Here is a 22,813-nt window from a genome sequence, read left to right as displayed (position 1 = left end):
TCTCGCCTTTATGTTTCTATGTATGTAATTGTATTTTCTTTTCTGTTTTGTGTTATGTCAAATGTGTGTGTGTGTTGCATACAAGGCCGATGGGCCGCAAGACAAATTTCAGTGCAAACGGATAATAAAGTACTATATCATATCAGATCATATCATATCAGTTAAATTGCAAGCTCACAGAGGAGTTCACTGCCGCACTCTTCCTTGAACCTCGCTGAAGAATAGGCCCCCCTCGCTTCAGGAAGGAAACAAGGAGTTTTAGTGTGTCGAGGCCGGCTCCCCCCCCCCCCCTCTTCACCTCCAACAGAAAACACCTGGAGATGGCTCCTCACCCACCAGCTTTATGACTGGAGTACTTTACGGCTTTTGGTCGGGTTCCAGTTCTGCACGGAGAGAACAACGGCTCCCCCTATCTGTAGTATGGCCTCGGTGCAGCCTGCCGGATAGAGGGAACATCGGCTCCCCCTATCTGTAGTATAGCCTCGGTGCAGCCTGCCGGATAGAGGGAACAACGGCTCCCCCTATCTGTAGTATGGCCTCGGTGCAGCCTGCCGGATAGAGGGAACAACGGCTCCCTCTATCTGTAGTATAGCCTCGGTGCAGCCTGCCGGATAGAGAGAACAACGGCTCCCCCTATCTGTAGTATAGCCTCGGTGCAGCCTGCCGGATAGAGAGAACAACGGCTCCCCCTATCTGTAGTATAGCCTCGGTGCAGCCTGCCGGATAGAGAGAACAACGGCTCCCCCTATCTGTAGTATAGCCTCGGTGCAGCCTGCCGGATAGAGAGAACAACGGCTCCCCCTATCTGTAGTATAGCCTCGGTGCAGCCTGCCGGATAGAGAGAACAACGGCTCCCCCTATCTGTAGTATAGCCTCGGTGCAGCCTGCCGGATAGAGAGAACAACGGCTCCCCCTATCTGTAGTATAGCCTCGGTGCAGCCTGCCGGATAGAGAGAACAACGGCTCCCCCTATCTGTAGTATAGCCTCGGTGCAGCCTGCCGGATAGAGAGAACAACGGCTCCCCCTATCTGTAGTATAGCCTCGGTGCAGAAATATCTTTGGTTCTTGTCCTTTTTGAGTGGTGCAACCACTCCCTTACGGAGCCATGTGTGTGGGTCACGGTGCCTGCCTGGCTGGGTGGGTATGAGCACGGAAATAGCATGGTTGATTTTCACCAACTGTGCGCAACCTAACACACACGCACATATTAACTGTATATATGATGCTTTCGGGTGTGCCAGTACAGTGACAGTACAGTACAGTAGAGGGTACAGTACAATAGTCATTTCTCAACCCTTTCGGACGTGGGGCGGCTCACCGGAATCGGCCCGGCCCCCTGGGCGCGTTCCTGGGGGTCTGAATGTAACGGGGACCCCCCTGGGGACTCCCCGGGGACCCCCCACATGGTAACTCTCTCATTTCTCTACCGTTTCGGACGTGGGGCAGCTCGCCGGAACCGGGCCGGCACCCTGGCCGTGGTCCTGTGGGTCTGGAACTTCCGGGGACCCCCACATGGAGTTGCACCACTCACTTCACACGGGTGTGATTTTTTTTTTTTTTAAATCAAGAGACTGAGGTCGTTGATATGTGCCTTCACAGAGAACACACACACACACACACACACACACACACACACACACACACACATTCCCATGTGACTTCATTCTGTGAACGCGACGGCACTACTGTTCAGTTCAGTCGACCTGTGTTGATTTCGTCGACTGATACGAGGATGAAAAATGTCCGTCGACTACCTTTTTTCACTGACAAACTAAATGGAAACTAAGTGAAAACTAAGCTATGATGACTAAAACTAAGACTAAATATATTGGACAATTTCGTCAACAAGTAAAAACTAGACTGTTAGGATGGGGCTAGTGGAGAAGAGACCCAGCCAGTATAGGTCATTTTACACTTGGTTGCATCTTGCATGCTGAAAATAGTGTGCAGCAAGTTTCAGCAACTGATCTACAAGCTTGACTAAAACTAAATAAACTATTCAAAAGACCATGACTAAAACAAAAAATCAAACTTTACTGTCAAAATCAACACTGCAGTCAACATTAACCCATTCTGGGTGGGAACCCCTTTTGGTGTTTTAACTAAGCGTTATGTTATACTTTAGCTATTGCAAAAGGCTTGTAGGTCTGCTATTTTTGAAAAATCGTAAAAATGCGAACGTTTTTTTTATTTCGACGTCAGGCCTAAATGGGTTAACACTGCCAGAGGGCAGACAGACGCCCCCTGCAGGTAGAACAACGCTATAGAAGGAGACCGTTGTACCGCTAATTCACACGCATGGCATGTAACAGCCGGAGTTGTGTGAAGTTTATCCATATAAGAGATTGATGGCTTAGAGCAGCGGTGGTGCAACTTTGACCATGGGGAGGGCCACTATTATTTCCACACTCACTCCAGAGGGCCACTATATTTCCACACTCACTCCAGAGGGCCACTATATTTCCACACTCACTCCAGAGGGCCACTATAGTTCCACACTCACTCCAGAGGGCCACTATATTTCCACACTCACTCCAGAGGGCCACTATATTTCCACACTCACTCCAGAGGGCCACTATATTTCCACACTCACTCCAGAGGGCCACTATATTTCCACACTCACTCCAGAGGGCCACTATAGTTCCACACTCACTCCAGAGGGCCACTATAGTTCCACACTCACTCCAGAGGGCCACTATAGTTCCACACTCACTCCAGAGGGCCACTATAGTTCCACACTCACTCCAGAGGGCCACTATAGTTCCACACTCACTCCAGAGGGCCACTATATTTCCACACTCACTCCAGAGGGCCACTATAGTTCCACACTCACTCCAGAGGGCCACTATATTTCCACACTCACTCCAGAGGGCCACTATATTTCCACACTCACTCCAGAGGGCCACTATAGTTCCACACTCACTCCAGAGGGCCACTATAGTTCCACACTCACTCCAGAGGGCCACTATATTTCCACACTCACTCCAGAGGGCCACTATATTTCCACACTCACTCCAGAGGGCTACTATATTTCCACACTCGCTCCAGAGGGCCACTATATTTCCACACTCACTCCAGAGGGCCACTATATTTCCACACTCACTCCAGAGGGCCACTATATTTCCACACTCACTCCAGAGGGCCACTATATTTCCACACTCACTCCAGAGGGCCACTATAGTTCCACACTCACTCCAGAGGGCCACTATATTTCCACACTCACTCCAGAGGGCCGCATTGCATATTACCGTCTTAGCAAAAATAGCCGATCTACAAGCTCAAAACACGTCGCGCTGCGACATGTTTTGAGCTTGTAGATCAGCTATTTTTGCTATATTTGAATTGAAATACTGAATTATTTTTTGCTTTTTTTTTAAAATTAGAAACCTGAAAAGTAACCTTTTTATTGATTTTCAAATGGATTTAGTTTTAGTTGTGATAACTTTATGAACTAAATACAAATTGTACACAAAAAGACAATACTACTACTAATACTAGTCGTTAAGTACTAGTCATTTAATACTAGTCATTGAATATAATTAAAGCAAGTCATGTTTGGAATTGCAACAGCTGAAATCAATACTATATCAGTATTCTGATATTAACCTGCGGGCCGCATTAAGTGAAGGTGGGGGCCGCATGTGGCCCACGGGCCGCCAGTTGCCCACCCCTGGGCCTTAGAGCATGGGCTCCCAAAGTGGCTTCCGGGGACCCCTAGGGGTCCTTGAATGAGTTCCAGCCGGGGGTCCCCAGCTAAATGATAGTCTGTAACCAAATGGACCCTTATGGGTCTGTAACTCTGAGAGTGTACAAAATGGAACCAAATGGATCCATTTGTACACTCTCAGAGTTAAATTAACATTGATTTCACAATATGCATTGGGGTCCCAGAGATAGAAATGCCATTAAATGGGGGCCCGTAGCCTAATGCATGTCAAACTGGGGCTCCTTGAAATTAACATGGTTGACAATCACTGCTAGAGCCATAAACAGCTTCTCTTATAGGCGTCCTTGGTAGCCTGGCTAATAAGCCAGACTCAAATCACACTGTCGTGTGGTATTTGAGTCTGGAGATGCTGTGTATGGATCTTGTTTCCCGGGGGGACGGGTTCAAACATTTTCTCTTTGACGCAATTGGTCAGAGCTACTGTCAGTCAAAGGTCTCAAGCATTGAACGTCACTGTACCAAAGCCCGCCCATATTGCATACCGTGTCCCGATTGGCCACACCAGTTCTCTGGTGTAGGAAATGGGCGTACAATTGAGCCTCTCCAGACCGTAATCCGCCGGCAGGCAATTTTATTTTGCCAACGGCTGATTCGGTCTGGCTTATTAGCCAGGCTAGGTCCTTGGGACCTTGGCATATATTTTCAAATAGGGGTCCGTGGGCTAATGAGTGTCAATTTGGGGGTCCTTGACATGAAAGAGTTTGGGAACCACTGGCTTGGATCACAAATTAGTGTTTATCTCACTGTTGCAAGCTGCATTAGCCCCCCCCCCCACCCCGAGTGGGTTGGTGGTGACAGAAAACGTTTTGTCATCTCATAAATGCCAGTAGTATAGTGGCACTACCCCGTACGAAGATGGAGTGGCTATAAGCTCCGCACAAGGAAATTCACTTTGCCTGTTTTAGACATGACGTTTAGATACAATGGTGTTGAGGGGAGCAAAAAGTGTGTCTGCTCCAGCCACTTTAAATGTGAGCGCACCTTTGGAGAGTTGTATGTGTGCGTGGGGGAAACGAGGAGGGAGATGTGTTTTTTTTATGAACTGTTAACTACAGGGGAGAGAGCATCCGTCTTCCACAGGAACCCATCTGTCACACTTTATCTCCACCAGGGCTGCACTCTGTCTCCTCAGGAGTTGTGTGTGTGTGTGTGTGTGTGTGTGTGTGTGTGTGTGTGTGTGTGTGTGTGTGTGTGTGTGTGTGTGTGTGTGTGTGTGTGTGTGTGTGTGTGTGTGTGTGTGTGTGTGTGTGTGTGTGTGTGTGTGTGTGTGTGTGTGTGTGTGTGTGTGTGTGTGTGTGTGTGTGTGTGTGTGTGTGTGTGTGTGTGTGTGTGTGTGTGTGTGTGTGTGTGTGTGTGTGTGTGTGTGTGTGTGTGTGTGTGTGTGTGTGTGTGTGTGTGTGTGTGTTTCGCAGTGCTGATTTTGACAGCACATTTTTAGCCCATTTAGGCCTGACCTCGAAATTAAAAAAAATAATGTTCTAAATCCTCCAGTTTTCTGAAATAAATATTTTCACGATTTTTCAAAAATAGCAGACCTACAAGCTCGTATGAGCTTGTAGATCTGCCATTTTCTATTTTGCTAGTCTAGTTTTTATTTCTTGACCAAATTGTCAATATATTTAGTTTTAGTCATAGTTTTTATTTAGTTCCATTTAGTTTTCATCAGTGAAAAAAAGGTAGTCGACGGACATTTCTCATCATGGTCGACGAAAGAGAGTCGAGAGAAAGTATTGTGTGTGTGTGTAACAGAGAGAAGGGGAGTGTGTGTGTGTGTGTGTGTGTGTGTGTGTGTGTGTGTGTGTGTGTGTGTGTGTGTGTGTGTGTGTGTGTGTGTGTGTGTGTGTGTGTGTGTGTGTGTGTGTGTGTGTGTGTGTGTGTGTGTGTGTGTGTGTGTGTGTGTGTGTGTGTGTGTGTGTGTGTGTGTGTGTGTGTGTGTGTGTGTGTGTGTGTGTGTGTGTGTGTGTGTGTGTGAGAGAGATGTGGAGTTCATTTAGTGGCAATATTATGCACACGTGTTTAATTCACGCACGTGTTTCATAACTTGTGCGTGTGTTGTGCGCCGCAAAAATGATCTGGTTCGCGTGCGTGCGTGCGAATCCTAGTTAGCGAGCGGGATGGACCCGTCCCGGACAGCGTGATGGGTGATAAGAGCTGATGTGTTTGGGGATGAGTCAAACAGTGTGGCGAACACAGTCCAGACCCAGCTGGGTTCTGGTTCCTGGTGTGTTTACCCTCACAATACAAGAGCAAAATATATAACAGATCCACCACACTGTCACTCCGTGGAATCTTTGTTTTTTTTAAATGTTTCCGGTCCACTCTTGGAATTCTCCCGTCTTCCCTCCGGTCATTCACCCATGGAAGACGAACAGAGGAAGTGGTTTTGGGAGATGCAGGTTATGCTCTTCCTCAAGACGCTTGTCGGACTGACTTATCCCATTTTAGACCTGAGGACGATTCTACAAATGTCTTCTAAATTCTGACGGTTTTCTGGAAAAACCCATGTTTCTATGTCGGTGGTTCTCAAACGTTTTCATGTCAAGGACCCCCATAAATATATGTAATTGGCCGCAGACCCCCCATCTGAAAATATGTTGTTCCAGGGACCTCCCCAAAAGCACATATTTGAGTAAAAATGTCAGGAGTTTTCAAAAATAGCAGATCTACAAGCGGCACTCGGTGCCGCTTGTAGATCTATTTAGGTGCTATTTTTCAATAGCTAAAGTATAACATAATGTTTGAAACGCCAAAAGGGGTTCCTGCCTAGAATGGGTTATTGTAGCTTTCATAATCTTGCTCCATGAGCGACACGCAGACTTTTACTTTTCAGAAAGTTGCAATGGAACAGAAGACTGCGACAACGGATACAACGCCGCACGCCAGTGTCGTGAGGTGTTGTTGACCACTTGTAGATAGGCTATTTTCAGTACGTGATACCCGTCTGCGCACAAAGTGAAACTCTTTAGTCTTTAGTCGTTCCATTCACCCATGCTGCCTCGTGTCGCCCGTTCCGCCTCATGTAATGAACTTGGGGTATGTTGTTGTGAAGGACGTAGTTCTTTACTCTGATGTGCGTACTTACTACGCAGGGCACACCATTTCAAAGAGCCAACACAAGAAATGCCACAAGGCAGAAAACGTCAGACTCTTAACACTCGTGTGTTGAATGCTGGCATTGAACACTTGTGTGTGTGTGTGTGTGTGTGTGTGTGTGTGTGTGTTGGGGGGGGGGGTTGTCCTGCTCCTAGCTGTGACGTCTGCGAAAGGGGAAAGTTGGTGAGCGAGTGGGTCGGTGGCGGCGGCTGGCAATGGGACAAGCAGGAAATGGCTCTCGTTTCCTTATTGCTCCAAACAGGATGTGGGCGTGTAAACTGTTGACATGGGATGCCCGGAGCACTGGAGGGCTTGGCAACGGCCCAGGAGGGAGGGAGGGAGGGAGGGAGGGAGGGATGGGGTGGAGAGGGAGGGAGGGATGGGGTGGAGAGGGAGAGAGAGAGAGGGAGGCAGAGAGAGATTGGGTTACTGCCTGGTGCTTCTCTGGAGAGCACACACACACACACACACCAGCCTTCAATGTATCTGTCTGAGATGCAGTGCAAATGTTTTCATCTTGCTCAACAGTATTATACTGTATTTTCAGATTGCTTTTTGATTCTTCTGGGAAAGAAATACTGTATACTGTATTCTATGGCTTTGCTCTGGCGTTTGAATGGAAATGCCAAGCTTTTTATGCATATTAACGTATTGACGTATTGAAATGAACACACACACACACACCCCGTGCGTGTGTTACTTATTGTCCTTTCTTTTGTAGCGTCTCCTGAATCAGCGGTTCCCGAGTCATGTGGCCAATGTTTCTGTAGCTTGAGGGAGACCCCCCTCCTGGGCATGACGTTAGTACATCACAAGGGACTAACCCCCAATGTATCCCTTGATGTTGAGCGCCACCAAGCAGGCGTTGCGCACCTTTTTTATAGTTTTTTTTGGTATGTTTCCCGGCCGGGAATTGGACCCGACCTCCCACTCTCAGGGCGGATACTCTACCCACACAAGGCCACTGACTGAGAACGGCGTTACTATTTAGAGACATCATGTAGCAGCTTCTGGTGTATTGGGCAAAAACCTGCACTTCCGATCTCAAGTCATGTTATGTAATCATGACTGACTCAAGTCACTGACTTCTTTTCACTTGCAACCACACACACACACACACACACACACACACACACACACACACACACACACAGGCCACTGGGAGTCAACGAATACATCTCATGTTGTTTTATGAGAGCTTCCTAAGCGATGATGTAATGCAAAATAATGAGTATCGGAGCAGAGAAAATGACTTCCACTGAGCTTTGTTTTTTTTGTTTGTTTTTTACGGAGACTAGATCCTTATGTGAGGGGGGGGGGGGGTTATATTAAAGCAAACAACGGGGCAAATCTAACGGAAACACGGCCTCACACCCACAAAATTCTCCCCCCCCCCAAATGTGGCACTCATCAATGGCAACAGCTTAAAGTTACCCACGTCTTGTTCACTACTGTGTGTTTAAGTCTCATTCTGAAGACTGCATAGAGGGGAAGCTTGTTCTCCTCTTCCATAAGGTAGTAATTGAGTTATTTCTCCACCCCCCCCCTCTCTCTCCATCTTGTTACAGCTGCTCATGTTGCCTCTTTAAAAACTTTTTTCCCCCCCTTCTGTTCTCTCACCTTGAAAAATGCCTGGATATTAACGCCATAGCCCGAGGTTGTCTTTGGAGAGAAAGTGGATTAAAAAGTTGACTTATTTTTCGAGTTCTACTGCCGTTGGAAACTTCCCTCACCAATGTCCTCCCTCCACTCTAACAGTAGGACTAGTCTCTGTTCATTCTTCAGAGTGTAGGTAAGCCTTGCCAGGGCTATTTCTCTATATTTGGTCATTTCCGCTTTTCCGCCTTAACTCATTTTGGGGCGGGAACCCCTTTTGGTGTTAGCATTATGTTATGCTTTAGGTATTGAAAAATAGCAGATCTACAAGCTCATAGCGCGCCACCGAGTGGCGCGCTACGAGCTTGTAGGTCTGCTGTTTTTGAAAAATCGAAGAACCACTGACATAGAAACATAGCTTTTTCAGAAAACTGTCAGGATGTAGAAGACATTTTTAGAATCTGATCTCAGGTCAAAATGGGTTAAGAGGCCGACATTGTAGCGATCGGCTTATGTTTGCGTTAGCTCATGTGCCGTTTACCTTTCGCCAGAAACGTTAACGTGTCGAGAGCGATGCGATGGAAAATGCACCAATCTCATCCGAACCTCGGATGGATGGTCAAAACCACGGACGGCGCTCGGTAGTTTCAGAGATACGAGGCATAGAAGGTCCTACTTTGACTGGAGGTCTATGGGGGCCGTGTGCAAAAACCCTGGTGCTGGGGCTGACGGAGGCGTTGCCTAGCAACCGGGCCAATGTTAACCCATTTTGGGCGGGAACCCCTTTTGGTGTTTTAAACATTGTTATAATTTAGCTATTGAAAAATAGCAGATCTACAAGCTCATAGCGCGCCACCGAGTGGCGCGCTACGAGCTTGTAGGTCTGCTATTTTTGAAAAATCGTGAAAATATTTATTTAAGAAAACTGGAGGATTTAGAAGATTGCTTTTTTAATTTTGAGGTCAGGCCTGAATGGGTTAAAAGCAGATCTTCGGCTAAACCGTTTCATACTTGGTTTAATGCTTTAGGTACAAACATGTTCATACTTAGCAGATAACTTCCCTGGGGGGGGGGGGGGAGGAGGTACTTAGCAATAAAACAGTTAATATATCCTTATTGGATTCTGTCTCAGCTCTTCCCTTCTTCTTTCCGTCTCTCTTATCTATTTGCGTGTGCAGGAATCGGAGCGGATCCTGGCCGTCCGCCTTGCCGGAAGGCCAAGGACTTGAGGAAGGAGCGTCGTCTTCAGAAGCATCAGACGAGGCCGGGGGTCCCCGGCGCCCCCGTCGTCACCCCCCCTGACCCAGCAGCAGCGACACCCTGCCAGCCCAAACTCCTGGAGGATTTCATGGCTGAATGTCTGCCCGATAGCCCTCTTCATCGCCTTGAGGTACGCAAACCGTCTGGCTTTGTCTGAATGTACTGTAGCACGTTGTGGCATAGCATGCGAGGGGAGGCTGGACCGGAATAAACATTAATCCAGCTATCCTTGAACTTGTTCTGGGTGATCCTTTGTCTTCATAATGTTTGTAATCATGCACCACTGAGGGCAGATTTCACAGAGCCCGTCCCCCCCCTCCCGTTCCCTAGTTCCAGTGACTTCACCATGTGTTTATGTGTGGGGAGAGGATGGCAGGCAAGAGCCAAGTGGAAAAACCGCCTCTTCCCAACATGAACTCAACAAAAATGACAAGCACAACCACACACACTGGGTCAAGTTACTACTACTTGATCACATTCAAAACCACAGCCCCCCGACTCTCTCTCTCTGCCTTGCTCTGGAGGACAAGGAAATGAACCTTTGGCTGCGGGAAAGGGCTTAGGATTTGAGAAAAGGTCCCTGGCACAAGATGCCGAGCTGAGGTTGGTACGGTGACGTCATCCTCGGTCGGGGCCCGAGACGTGAGCCAGATGCTGTGATGAGCCAGACGGTGTCTGTCTCTCGTCGTCCCTTTACTCCCCTGAGACTAGCCAGCGTTAGACGCCTATCGGCTCGTTTCAATTGAATTTAGCTTATTTGCCCGTGATTACTTTTCAATTTCCCCTAAGTGGCTCTATACACAAGGTTATCCTTTTCCGTAATTGAAGGTCGGTTTCGCAAGTCAGGGTAATTGAACAGACGCCTGTTTTGACCCAGTTAGATGCTTATCCCATTTTGGGCCGGGAACCCCTTTTGGTGTTAGCATTATGTTATGCTTTAGCTATTGAAAAATAGCAGATCTACAAGCTCATAGCGCGCCACCGAGTGGCGCGCTACGAGCTTGTAGGTCTGCTATTTTTGAAAAATCGAAGAACCACTGACATAGAAACATAGCTTTTTCAGAAAACTGTCGGGATGTAGAAGACATTTTTAGAATCTCAGGTCAAAATGGGTTATTGAACAACAAATGGCCGAGTCGTGTCGGACAGAGGCTACATCTAAATTATCTACTTAAATCGTTGAGTCTCTGGCTTCAGTATCGATACTGAATAAGAGTCTCTGGCTTCAGTATCGATACTGAATAAGAGTCTCTGGCTTCAGTATCGATACTGAATAAGAGTCTCTGGCTTCAGTATCGATACTGAATAAGAGTCTCTGGCTTCAGTATCGATACTGAATAAGAGTCTCTGGCTTCAGTATCGATACTGAATAAGAGTCTCTGGCTTCAGTATCGATACTGAATAAGAGTCTCTGGCTTCAGTATCGATACTGAATAAGAGTCTCTGGCTTCAGTATCGATACTGAATAAGAGTCTCTGGCTTCAGTATCGATACTGAATAAGAGTCTCTGGCTTCAGTATCGATACTGAATAAGAGTCTCTGGCCTCAGTATCGATACTGAATAAGAGTCTCTGGCTTCAGTATCGATACTGAATAAGAGTCTCTGGCCTCAGTATCGATACTGAATAAGAGTCTCTGGCTTCAGTATCGATACTGAATAAGAGTCTCTGGCTTCAGTATCGATACTGAATAAGAGTCTCTGGCTTCAGTATCGATACTGAATAAGAGTCTCTGGCTTCAGTATCGATACTGAATAAGAGTCTCTGGCTTCAGTATCGATACTGAATAAGAGTCTCTGGCTTCAGTATCGATACTGAATAAGAGTCTCTGGCTTCAGTATCGATACTGAATAAGAGTCTCTGGCTTCAGTATCGATACTGAATAAGAGTCTCTGGCTTCAGTATCGATACTGAATAAGAGTCTCTGGCCTCAGTATCGATACTGAATAAGAGTCTCTGGCTTCAGTATCGATACTGAATAAGAGTCTCTGGCCTCAGTATCGATACTGAATAAGAGTCTCTGGCCTCAGTATCGATACTGAATAAGAGTCTCTGGCTTCAGTATCGATACTGAATAAGAGTCTCTGGCTTCAGTATCGATACTGAATAAGAGTCTCTGGCCTCAGTATCGATACTGAATAAGAGTCTCTGGCTTCAGTATCGATACTGAATAAGAGTCTCTGGCCTCAGTATCGATACTGAATAAGAGTCTCTGGCCTCAGTATCGATACTGAATAAGAGTCTCTGGCTTCAGTATCGATACTGAATAAGAGTCTCTGGCTTCAGTATCGATACTGAATAAGAGTCTCTGGCTTCAGTATCGATACTGAATAAGAGTCTGGCCTCAGTATCGATACTGAATAAGAGTCTCTGGCCTCAGTATCGATACTGAATAAGAGTCTCTGGCTTCAGTATCGATACTGAATAAGAGTCTTTGGCTTCAGTATCGATACTGAATAAGAGTCTCTGGCTTCAGTATCGATACTGAATAAGAGTCTCTGGCTTCAGTATCGATACTGAATAAGAGTCTCTGGCTTCAGTATCGATACTGAATAAGAGTCTTTGGCTTCAGTATCGATACTGAATAAGAGTCTCTGGCCTCAGTATCGATACTGAATAAGAGTCTTTGGCTTCAGTATCGATACTGAATAAGAGTCTCTGGCCTCAGTATCGATACTGAATAAGAGTCTCTGGCTTCAGTATCGATACTGAATAAGAGTCTCTGGCTTCAGTATCGATACTGAATAAGAGTCTGGCTTCAGTATCGATACTGAATAAGAGTCTCTGGCTTCAGTATCGATACTGAATAAGAGTCTCTGGCTTCAGTATCGATACTGAATAAGAGTCTCTGGCTTCAGTATCGATACTGAATAAGAGTCTCTGGCTTCAGTATCGATACTGAATAAGAGTCTCTGGCTTCAGTATCGATACTGAATAAGAGTCTCTGGCTTCAGTATCGATACTGAATAAGAGTCTCTGGCTTCAGTATCGATACTGAATAAGAGTCTCTGGCTTCAGTATCGATACTGAATAAGAGTCTCTGGCTTCAGTATCGATACTGAATAAGAGTCTCTGGCTTCAGTATCGATACTGAATAAGAGTCTCTGGCTTCAGTATCGATACTGAATAAGAGTCTCTGGCTTCAGTATCGATACTGAATAAGAGTCTCTGGCCTCAGTATCGATACTGAATAAGAGTTTCTGGCTTCAGTATCGATACTGAATAAGAGTCTCTGGCTTCAGTATCGATACTGAATAAGAGTCTCTGGCTTCAGTATCGATACTGAATAAGAGTTTCTGGTTTCAGTATCGATACTGAATCAGCTCTAACAAATCGTACTAGTGATCGGACTAGTGAGTTTTGATTTCGTCGACTAATACAAAAAAAATACTACTTTTTTTTTTTTTTTTTTTTTTTTTTTCACTGACTATAACTAAATGGAAACTAAATGAAAATTAAACTATGATGACTATAACTAAGACTAAATATATAATAACAATTTCGTCAAAAAAAGTAATAACTAGACTAAAATGTTAGGAAGGGACTAGTGGACAAGAGATCCAGTATTGTCATTTTACACTTGGTTGCGTGCTGAAAATAGCAGAGCTTGTAGATCGGCTATTTTCAGCAAGTGTACAAATCAGTCATTACGACGGCATCAAGGCTTGCAAAAATAAAATTTAGTCGACTAAAATCACGTGATATTTAGTCGACTAAAAAAAGACTAACACTAAAACATTCCAGGTGACTAAAATGAAAACCATTCAAGAGACTATGACTAAAACTAAAATCAAAATTTGCTGTCAAAATCAACACTGCTAGTGACTAACTACTCTTTACAAAATATTGTTAAAATTAAGTCTCTGTTTCTGGTGTTTTTTCAACATTTTTCACTGGCCACACAAAAATGCACCACTTCATTAGTGTTGAGCATCACATGCTTTAATTTCCTTCAACTACAGTGAAACATGAAACAAATGGACCTGTACGGGTCCATTTGGTTTCATGGAATGCATGGAATTGTGGTCAAAATCTTATCCAACAACAACAAAATATTCAAAGTTTGGGGTCTGAGAGGCTAACGCCTAACCTGACTCCGCCAGATGGGGCAGCAGAGAGTACACTGGGTTCCCCCCCTCCTGCTCCCATCTGGGAACTCTCAGGCAGACTAGATGCTCCGGCCACCAAACGGCCTGGCCAATCAGCGGCAGCTAGAGGCGGGATCAAGGCAGGACTGTGTATGCCTTGATTTTTTTTACACGAGAACGGTGTTCATAGAAAACGGCAAAGTAAAGTATCGTTTGCTGGTGTGCCTTTAGACGAGAACGGCATTTTCAGGAGGTGAAAACGCAACAAAGTGAAAACAGTTTTCTTTTAAAACGCGGTACGCTCCCGTCTCCATGTAAACGGGCAAAACGATGAATCCGCAAAACTCGTGACATCGTGGCTCCCAAGTCACAACGCACGTGATTATTACATTGATGCAGAGCCGTAGGTGATATCTGGAGTTCCTAGAATGATCAAAAGCACTCCCTCGCCCCGCTCATCCTATCCCTCGCCCCGCTCATCCTACCAATACAGATGTAGGAGACTAGCGATGGTGAATGTTAACCATGATGTAACACGGTGGTACGTACATGGGTGACTGGTCTATCTGGCAGTCCGTCACCGCCACCTAGCGACCTGGCATGGCATGGCATGCACACTACAGTGTATTCAGTAAGTGTGACTCTACATGTTAAAGCTGAATGAAATGTTTTATCTGGAGACCGTCGCCGTCTAAAAGTCGCCTAAATCTCATCAAATCCGTGGCTCAAGTGCCCAATACATTATGGGCCTTGATACAATACATTATGGGCCTTGATACAATACATTATGGGCCTTGATACAATACATTATGGGCCCTTGATACAATACATTATGGGCCTTGATACAATACATTATGGGCCTTGATACAATACATTATGGGCCTTGATACAATACATTATGGGCCCTTGATACAATACATTATGGGCCTTGATACAATACATTATGGGCCTTGATACAATACATTATGGGCCCTTGATACAATACATTATGGGCCTTGATACAATACATTATGGGCCTTGATACAATACATTATGGGCCTTGATACAATACATTATGGGCCTTGATACAATACATTATGGGCCTTGATACAATACATTATGGGCCTTGATACAATACATTATGGGCCTTGATACAATACATTATGGGCCTTGATACAATACATTATGGGCCTTGATACAATACATTATGGGCCTTGATACAAAAACATTTGAAAACCACTGTTCTATAGAATCATGTTGTAATGCATACATTACATGTGGGGCCACATGCGGCCCTCACCATCACGTAATGCGGCCCACAGGTTAATACCAGAATACTGATATATTATTGATTTCAGCTAATTACTAGTTATTGCTTTTTATTTTATGTCCAATATATTTGTATTTAGTTCATAAAGTTTACATAACTATAACTAAATGCATTTGAAATTAATTGAAAAAGTTTCTTTTCAGGATTCCAATTAAAAAATAGCAACAAAAAAAAAATCAGGATTTCAATTCAAATATAGCAAAAAAATAGCTGATCTACAAGCTATTTTTGCTACGACAGTAATGCAATGTGGCCCCTCTGGAGTGAGTGTGGAAATATAGTGGCCCTCTCCATCGTCAACGTTGCACCACCCCTGTAATGTAATGCATTCACCCTCCTCTATTCTCCTCGGTAGACTCCAGGTAGCATCCACTTCTGTGTGGGCCGAATGCCTTTTGGCAGCAGAGTAAGCAAAAGTATCTTTAGTGGGAAACATTTTTTTTGCACAATTAAGAGGCCCAGGGCGGAGATCTCCGTCAAGTTCAAGGTCATAGTCAAGTGCCCAAGCCGGAGATTGATAAATAGGACGGAGATTAATGATATCAAAACCGATCGCATCGCTCCACAGCCTAGGAGTGCTTGTTTCCCAATCCGATGACGTGTCAAATAGTGACACGTCATCGAAAATGTTCCCTGCCTGTTTAGCGGACGAAAACGAAAATCTTACAACGTTCATAACTCGCGATCTAAATCATCCCGTCTAATTATGAAAAAAGATCCTGTGTTAGACGGCGCTCCGCGGTCCAGTCGCTAATCTCGATAGATTTATTCTTACCTCCCGTTGTTGTCGATCGACTCTAGAGTGGTGTGGCTATTGTTAGCTGCTACACAGACATTCACAACAACTTCCGGTGCGCCGGTAAAAGTGGTCCGGGCGCTATAAATGATGGGCACATGGATTCAATGGATTAAATTGGTCCGGGCAAGCAAGGTGTTAATTATTGCTCACGTTAAGATTAATGAAATGTAGAAATGCTACATGAGCACGTTTTTTAAATGTAGTTTTAATCTGGTTTGATGAAAGGAGCGTTTAAAAAAAAGAATGATGGCCACAACTAAGAAAATAGGACCCAGGTTGGAAAAAAAATGCGAAAAACAAAACATCCTCTTCTTTTAAAATCCTGTTTACAGCAGAGCAATTAAAAGCACTCGACTCTAGGCACTAGATTCCATCATAAACTCTAGTGTTTAACATGTCAAGCTGCATGACTAATGTGCCCAGCACATTAATGAGGGAGAGCCGCCTGTGGTATAAACATGGCCTCGCTGAAAACAGAGACCCGAGAGAAAAGGAGATAAAGGGAACGAGGTTATTAGGGGCCTCCTTTCCTGTGGTCAGTGAGGCTGCAGGGGCCCCACCACTATGGACGATACAGTGACCTGTGGTCAGTGAGGCTGCAGGGGCCCCACCACTATGGACGATAAAGTGACCTGTGGTCAGTGAGGCTGCAGGGGCCCCACCACTATGGACTATACAGTGACCTGTGGTCTAGTGAGGCTGCAGGGGCCCCACCACTATGGACGATACAGTGACCTGTGGTCAGTGAGGCTGCAGGGGCCCCACCACTATGGACGATAAAGTGACCTGTGGTCAGTGAGGCTGCAGGGGCCCCACCACTATGGACGATACAGTGACCTGTGGTCTAGTGAGGCTGCAGGGGCCCCACCACTATGGACGATAAAGTGACCTGTGGTCAGTCAGGCTGCAGGGGCCCCACCACTATGGACGATACAGTGACCTGTGGTCAGTGAGGCTGCAGGGGCCCCACCACTATGGACGATAAAGTGACCTGTGGTCAGTGAGGCTGCAGGGGCCCCACCACTATGGACGATAAAGTGACCTGTGGTCAGTGAGGCTGCAGGGGCCCCACCACTATGGACGATACAGTGACCTGTGGTCAGTGAGGCTGCAGGGGCCCCACCACTATGGACGATAAAGTGACCTGTGGTCAGTGAGGCTGCAGGGGCCCCACCACTATGGACGATACAGTGACCTGTGGTCAGTGAGGCTGCAGGGGCCCCACCACTATGGACGATAAAGTGACCTGTGGTCAGTGAGGCTGCAGGGGCCCCACCACTATGGACGATACAGTGACCTGTGGTCAGTGAGGCTGCAGGGGCCCCACCACTATGGACGATAAAGTGACCTGTGGTCAGTGAGTCTGCAGGGGCCCCACCACTATGGACGATAAAGTGACCTGTGGTCAGTGAGGCTGCAGGGGCCCCACCACTATGGACGATAAAGTGACCTGTGGTCAGTGAGGCTGCAGGGGCCCCACCACTATGGACGATACAGTGACCTGTGGTCAGTGAGGCTGCAGGGGCCCCACCACTATGGACGATAAAGTGACCTGTGGTCAGTGAGGCTGCAGGGGCCCCACCACTATGGACGATAAAGTGACCTGTGGTCAGTGAGGCTGCAGGGGCCCCACCACTATGGACGATAAAGTGACCTGTGGTCTAGTGTTGATTTTCGGCGACTAATACTATGACGAAAAATGTTCGTCGACTGCCTTTTTTCACTGACGACAAACTAAATGGTAAAACTAAGTGGAAACTAAGCTATGATGACTTAACCCATTCTGGGCGGGAACCCCTTTTGGTGTTTTAACTAAGCATTATGTTATACTTTAGCTACAAGCTACAAGCTTGTAGGTCTGCTATTTTAGAAAAATCAGGCCTAAAAGGGGTAAGACTAAATATATTGACAATTTCGTCAACAAATAAAAACTAGACTAAAATGTTAGGAAGGGACTAGTGGACAAGCGATCCAGTATAAGTAAAAGAAAAGTCATTTTACACTTGGTTGCATGCTGAAAATAGCAGATCTACAAGCTCACAAGGGCTATTTTCAGCGAGTGCATCAAGGCCCGCCAAAACACATTTTAGTCGACTAAATCAACTGGATTTAATCGAAAACTAGACCAACACTAAAACATTCCAGGTGACTAAAATGTGACTAAAACCAAATGAAAACCATTCAAAAGACTATGACTATAACTAAAATAAAAATGTGCTCTCAAAATCAACCAACTGCTGTTGTCTATGGAAGTCCTACGAAGGGCTTGTCACTGTTGCACTTTCTGCTGGCACCCACCGTCTTTGATACGACTTTTTTCTTTGGTCACAGTGGTCACATTCATTGACAGTAAATCTGTGTCCTTCCTGACCCTGGAATGTAGATGTAGTTCACGTTAGCAACCACTAGGGGTCACTGTGACCATGTGATTTGGGACATGGTGGCCTTCGGGAACCTCAGGGAAGTGTGGAACTGAACACCAAAGCAATTTCCCAGGAATCTACTGGTTCCTCCACAACACTGCCCTCTTTCTTCACATCATTACTTCATACATCTTTCATGTTATGTTGGCTCTCCCTCTTTATAGCCGTATAGTCATGTTTATTTAGACCTAAACATTCTATACTTTGCCTTTTTTACAGAGAGAGCAGGATGTGAAGTTTTGGGTTGGGTAAGATTCTCATATGAAGCTTTCGCAGGCCAGTATCTCTCATTTTTTAATTAAAGCTCAGGCAAGGAGCGTCGCCTGTATTATGCAACGTTATTTCAACAAACCTTGAGGCCGGGGCCGTATTAGCCTGTGGGTGTAGTAGTATCACACCTTGAGGCCGGGGCCGTATTAGCCTGTGGGTGTAGTAGTATCACACCTTGAGGCCGGGGCCGTATTAGCCTGTGGGTGTAGTAGTATCACACCTTGAGGCCGGGGCCGTATTAGCCTGTGGGTGTAGTAGTATCACACCTTGTGGCCGGGGCCGTATTAGCCTGTGGGTGTAGTAGTATCACACCTTGAGGCCGGGGCCGTATTAGCCTGTGGGTGTAGTAGTATCACACCTTGAGGCCGGGGCCGTATTAGCCTGTGGGTGTAGTAGTATCACACCTTGAGGCCGGGGCCGTATTAGCCTGTGGGTGTAGTAGTATCACACCTTGAGGCCGGGGCCGTATTAGCCTGTGGGTGTAGTAGTATCACACGGCCGTTATGAGACTTGTACCCGATTTAGCCAAGCTAGGTTAGCTGAACAAAAATAATTCAGCCTTTGAGTTTTAGAACTAAATTTTAAAAAAAAGGCCTTACCTAACCCAAGTATTATCTTTTACGTAAAGGGGCCCCAGCCATCTTTGTTTGACAAACGGACGTGGATGCCAAGCAAGTCATACGAGATTCTCTCTTAACCCAGGTCCAATTCAAACAAAACCCCCCTGGTTCAATTCCCCTCCGCAACCTTGTCCTTCCAGAGCAGAACTCATGGCGCTGGCTCCTCTTGGGCCAACAAAAGCTTTCCAAACACCAGAAGATGGTTAATTAAAACTTTTGAGTGGGAGGATGTGGAAGATGAACTCTTGCTCATATCTGTGTGACACAAACCCAACACTCTGCAAAGTTATTCTTTCCACGTCTCTCTGGCTTCCTGTTATAGACTAGCTTCTGATCCTCCCCCCTTTTTAAAGCTTGATTTATACCCCTGCATTAAAAATAAAAAAACGCCGCTGTGCATCTGGGCATCATCCCTGCATCCCAGCAGTGGCCTGTACAAGTGGCACGCACACCATTCGGAGCATTCGAAAATAATGATCTGCGTGATCTGGGCATTATTCCAGTTACAGCATTACACAGTGGCTACAACGTGTTCTTTTTGGGATATCCTGTCCAGTGTCCATACTAGCGCTCACACGCAGCATTCATTAACACACGCAGCCCGTCAAGTCATTGCTGTGCTCTGATGTCCTGATGCATGTTATCCGCACAAATTGCTTAAAGGGGAAAACCACCCATTTTCAACATTTTACTATGTCATTAATGTACCTTAGAGCTGTTGTGTGGAAATAATAAAAAAGTACCCCCCATTCTGTGTTTCCTAGAACTGTAATTATGAAAAAAATCATTAACATGGTGAAACACATCTTGATGATGTCATCAAGATGTGTTTCACCATGTTAATGATTTTTTTCAGACCTCTAGTTCTAGGAAACACGGAATGGGGGAACTTTTTATTATTTCCACACAACAGCTCTAAGGTACATTAATGATATAGTAAAATGTTGAAAATGAGTGGAATGCCCCTTTAACTGAAACTATGTAATCATGGACTTCTCATTAGGGATGGGGTGATATGAGATTTCTGGCCGATATCCACTATAATGAATTGCTGTTATGGCCGATGACCCGATATGAAAAAATAAATTAAAAAAATCCATTCTGCAAAAAAGGCATATAAACACTGAATTTGAAAAAAAGCAATGCCTCTTTATTCCAAAAACAAGGGATTGAAATGTCATTGTCATGGAAATGGTGGCCCATGCATATCCCAGCATAAACGGCTTGGTGTGGACACGGCCCCTTCAGAGCATAGGAAATGCTCCTGCATCTGAACATCGTCCCTGCAATCCCAACAATGGCCTGTGATAGACATGTGGCACACATCCCATTCATTTTGGGCGGGAACCCCTTTTGGTGTTTTTAAGCGTTACATTATACTTTAGCTATTGAAAAATAGCAGATTTACAAGCTCTTGTAGGTCTTGTAGAGCTTGTAGGTCTGCTATTTTTTGAAAAGTCGTGAAAATGTGCCGCGAATCTTTGAATATTTTTAACTAAAATATTTGCTTCTGGGGGGGTTCCTGGAATAACATATTTTGAGATGGGGGGTCTGTACATGTCGTGGCGTGCACCCCACGCATCGTACATGTCGTGGCGTGCACCCCACGCATCCTAAAGACGGAGAAAATCACACGGTCCAAATGAGAGTTTTGATGAAATACTCTGTTTGCTCTCTACAGCTACTTACATGAAGTAAGAAGTAGGATGAATAACCCTTAAAAAAATCGCTTCAGATGTGCTGTCATAATGAGCAGGAATCAAACTTTATTCTTCCGACATGGTGAAGCACTGGAAATGGGGTTAAATGTATACTCGTCATAAATTGCCTGTCTGTCACTCTTCTTGTCACTGTGGATGGAGATGGACAGAACACACCTTCCCTCAAGTCACAGCCGTGAAGAAACTGCTGCTGGTGAAAGAAAGGCCCATGTATTAAATGTGGTATAGCTCATAAGCTGCATCCTATGAGTGCAATATTTAATAACATAAATGCAGACATGGCTATTTGGTGCGTTTCAGTAAAGCTGACATTAGCTTGGGTCTAGAGTAGACTGACGTACGGCGGTGTTGCTCTGCAGACATTGCCGATCTACAAGCTCACAATGCATCGCAACGTGATGCGGTGTGAGCTTGTAGATCGGCTATATTACCACCGCCGCACGACCAAGTATACGACCAAATATAATATATATTGGGCTTAAGCTATCTAAAGAGAGACATAAACAATAAAGCTGAAAGCTTTTCCATTTTGATGGTGTTTAAAAGTTGGATGGATGCAGCAGTCAGACAAGTTCACGGTGTTATTTGGCAGCCCACGCGGCGAGGAGGGTGTGCTTTGGTCTGTCTCCACTCAGACCCCATTACTCTTTCTCAGGTTTTCACGTCGTCCCTCCCTGTGATTTGCAGTGGTGGAAAGTAACTAAGTACTTTTACTTAAGTACTGCACTTAAGTACAATTTTGAGGTATTTGTACTTTACTTGAGTATTTCCATTTTCCAGTACTTTTACTTCTACTCCACTACATCTCAGAGCCAAAATTTGTACTTTTACTCCACTACAATTATTTGAAAACTTTAGTTACTAGTTACTTTGGAGATTTAAATTTTGATTAGAAAACATACATTAACCACTTCAACCATATACATTTCGACCATTTGAAAATAGCAGATCTACAAGCTCACAATGCGTCGCAACGCGACGCATTGTGAGCTTGTAGATCTGCTATTTTTAATAGATTTTGTACACATTTTGAACTTGAACACAATGAGTACTTTTACTTTTAGTACTTTAAGTACATTTTGATGCCGATACTTTTGTACTTTTACTCAAGTACATTTTCAATTCCGTACTTTTACTTGTAACGAAGTAGTTCTAAATTGCAGTATTGGTACTTTTACTTAAGTAAAACAATTGAGTACTTTTTCCACCACTGGTGATCTGTGATGACGTTCCCCCTCATTGCAGGGTCTGTATGCAGCCTGCGTTGATTTCGTCGACTAAAATGCTACGATGAAAAATGTGACTGAAACTAAACGAAAACTATTCAAGAGACTATGACTAAAAAAATCTAAATTTTGCTGTCAAAATCAACACTGTTTTGCCCCGTTCCTCTGTTTTTGAATTTGAAGGTGAGGCTAGTGCGCTCCAGCCCCCCTAGTCCACAGTTCAAAGAGTCTTTCGACGCCTCCTACCAGGTGTACAAACTCTACCAGATGGACATTCACAAGGACCCTCCAAACAAGCCCTCCGAGAGCCAGGTCAGAGGGTGGTGGTGAGGGGGGGGTGGGGTCAGAGGTCAACCTGCTCTAGGGGTACCCGTCCCAGGCAGAGATAAGAGAGATTGGATAATGTTTGGATACTACTAGGGGGACATACTACAGGTCTTCATTATTTTATTCTTTTCAGATTTCTTTTTTATATACAATATTTTAAACATATGTATTTCAGTTTTTTTTTTTACCTGTATTCTTTATTATTCCAAAATTTTCCCTTCATATTTATATGCATTTTTGGTAAAAGGGGAGGAAAAGTCTGAATGTACTTTGCGTAGGAGGAGGAATCAATGTGAATGAATTGCTTTGAAAATGGAAAGATGTGAATGTTCAAGAGAGGGAAGAAAACAAGTG

At 45.1% G+C, this 22,813-nt stretch overlaps 1 protein-coding gene across 1 annotated transcript in view; it reads left to right on the top strand.

Annotated features, from left to right (window-relative positions):
* The window catches only part of LOC306931510 (arginyl-tRNA--protein transferase 1-like), a gene marked incomplete at its 3' end in the record, with an annotated part of 112,118 nt that overhangs the window by 23,759 nt on the left and 65,546 nt on the right, over positions 1–22,813 (top strand). The window contains exons 6-7 of the mRNA XM_079512911.1: positions 9,596–9,807; positions 22,316–22,444. Of these exons, the coding sequence (XP_079369037.1) occupies positions 9,596–9,807; positions 22,316–22,444 (341 nt within the window). The remainder of the gene's footprint in view (positions 1–9,595; positions 9,808–22,315; positions 22,445–22,813) is intronic.

The sequence above is a fragment of the Electrona antarctica genome, assembly GCF_951216825.1.
Source record: "Electrona antarctica genome assembly, chromosome: 10".
Lineage (NCBI taxonomy): Eukaryota > Metazoa > Chordata > Actinopteri > Myctophiformes > Myctophidae > Electrona > Electrona antarctica.
This window is presented reverse-complemented; position numbering and strand designations above follow the sequence as displayed.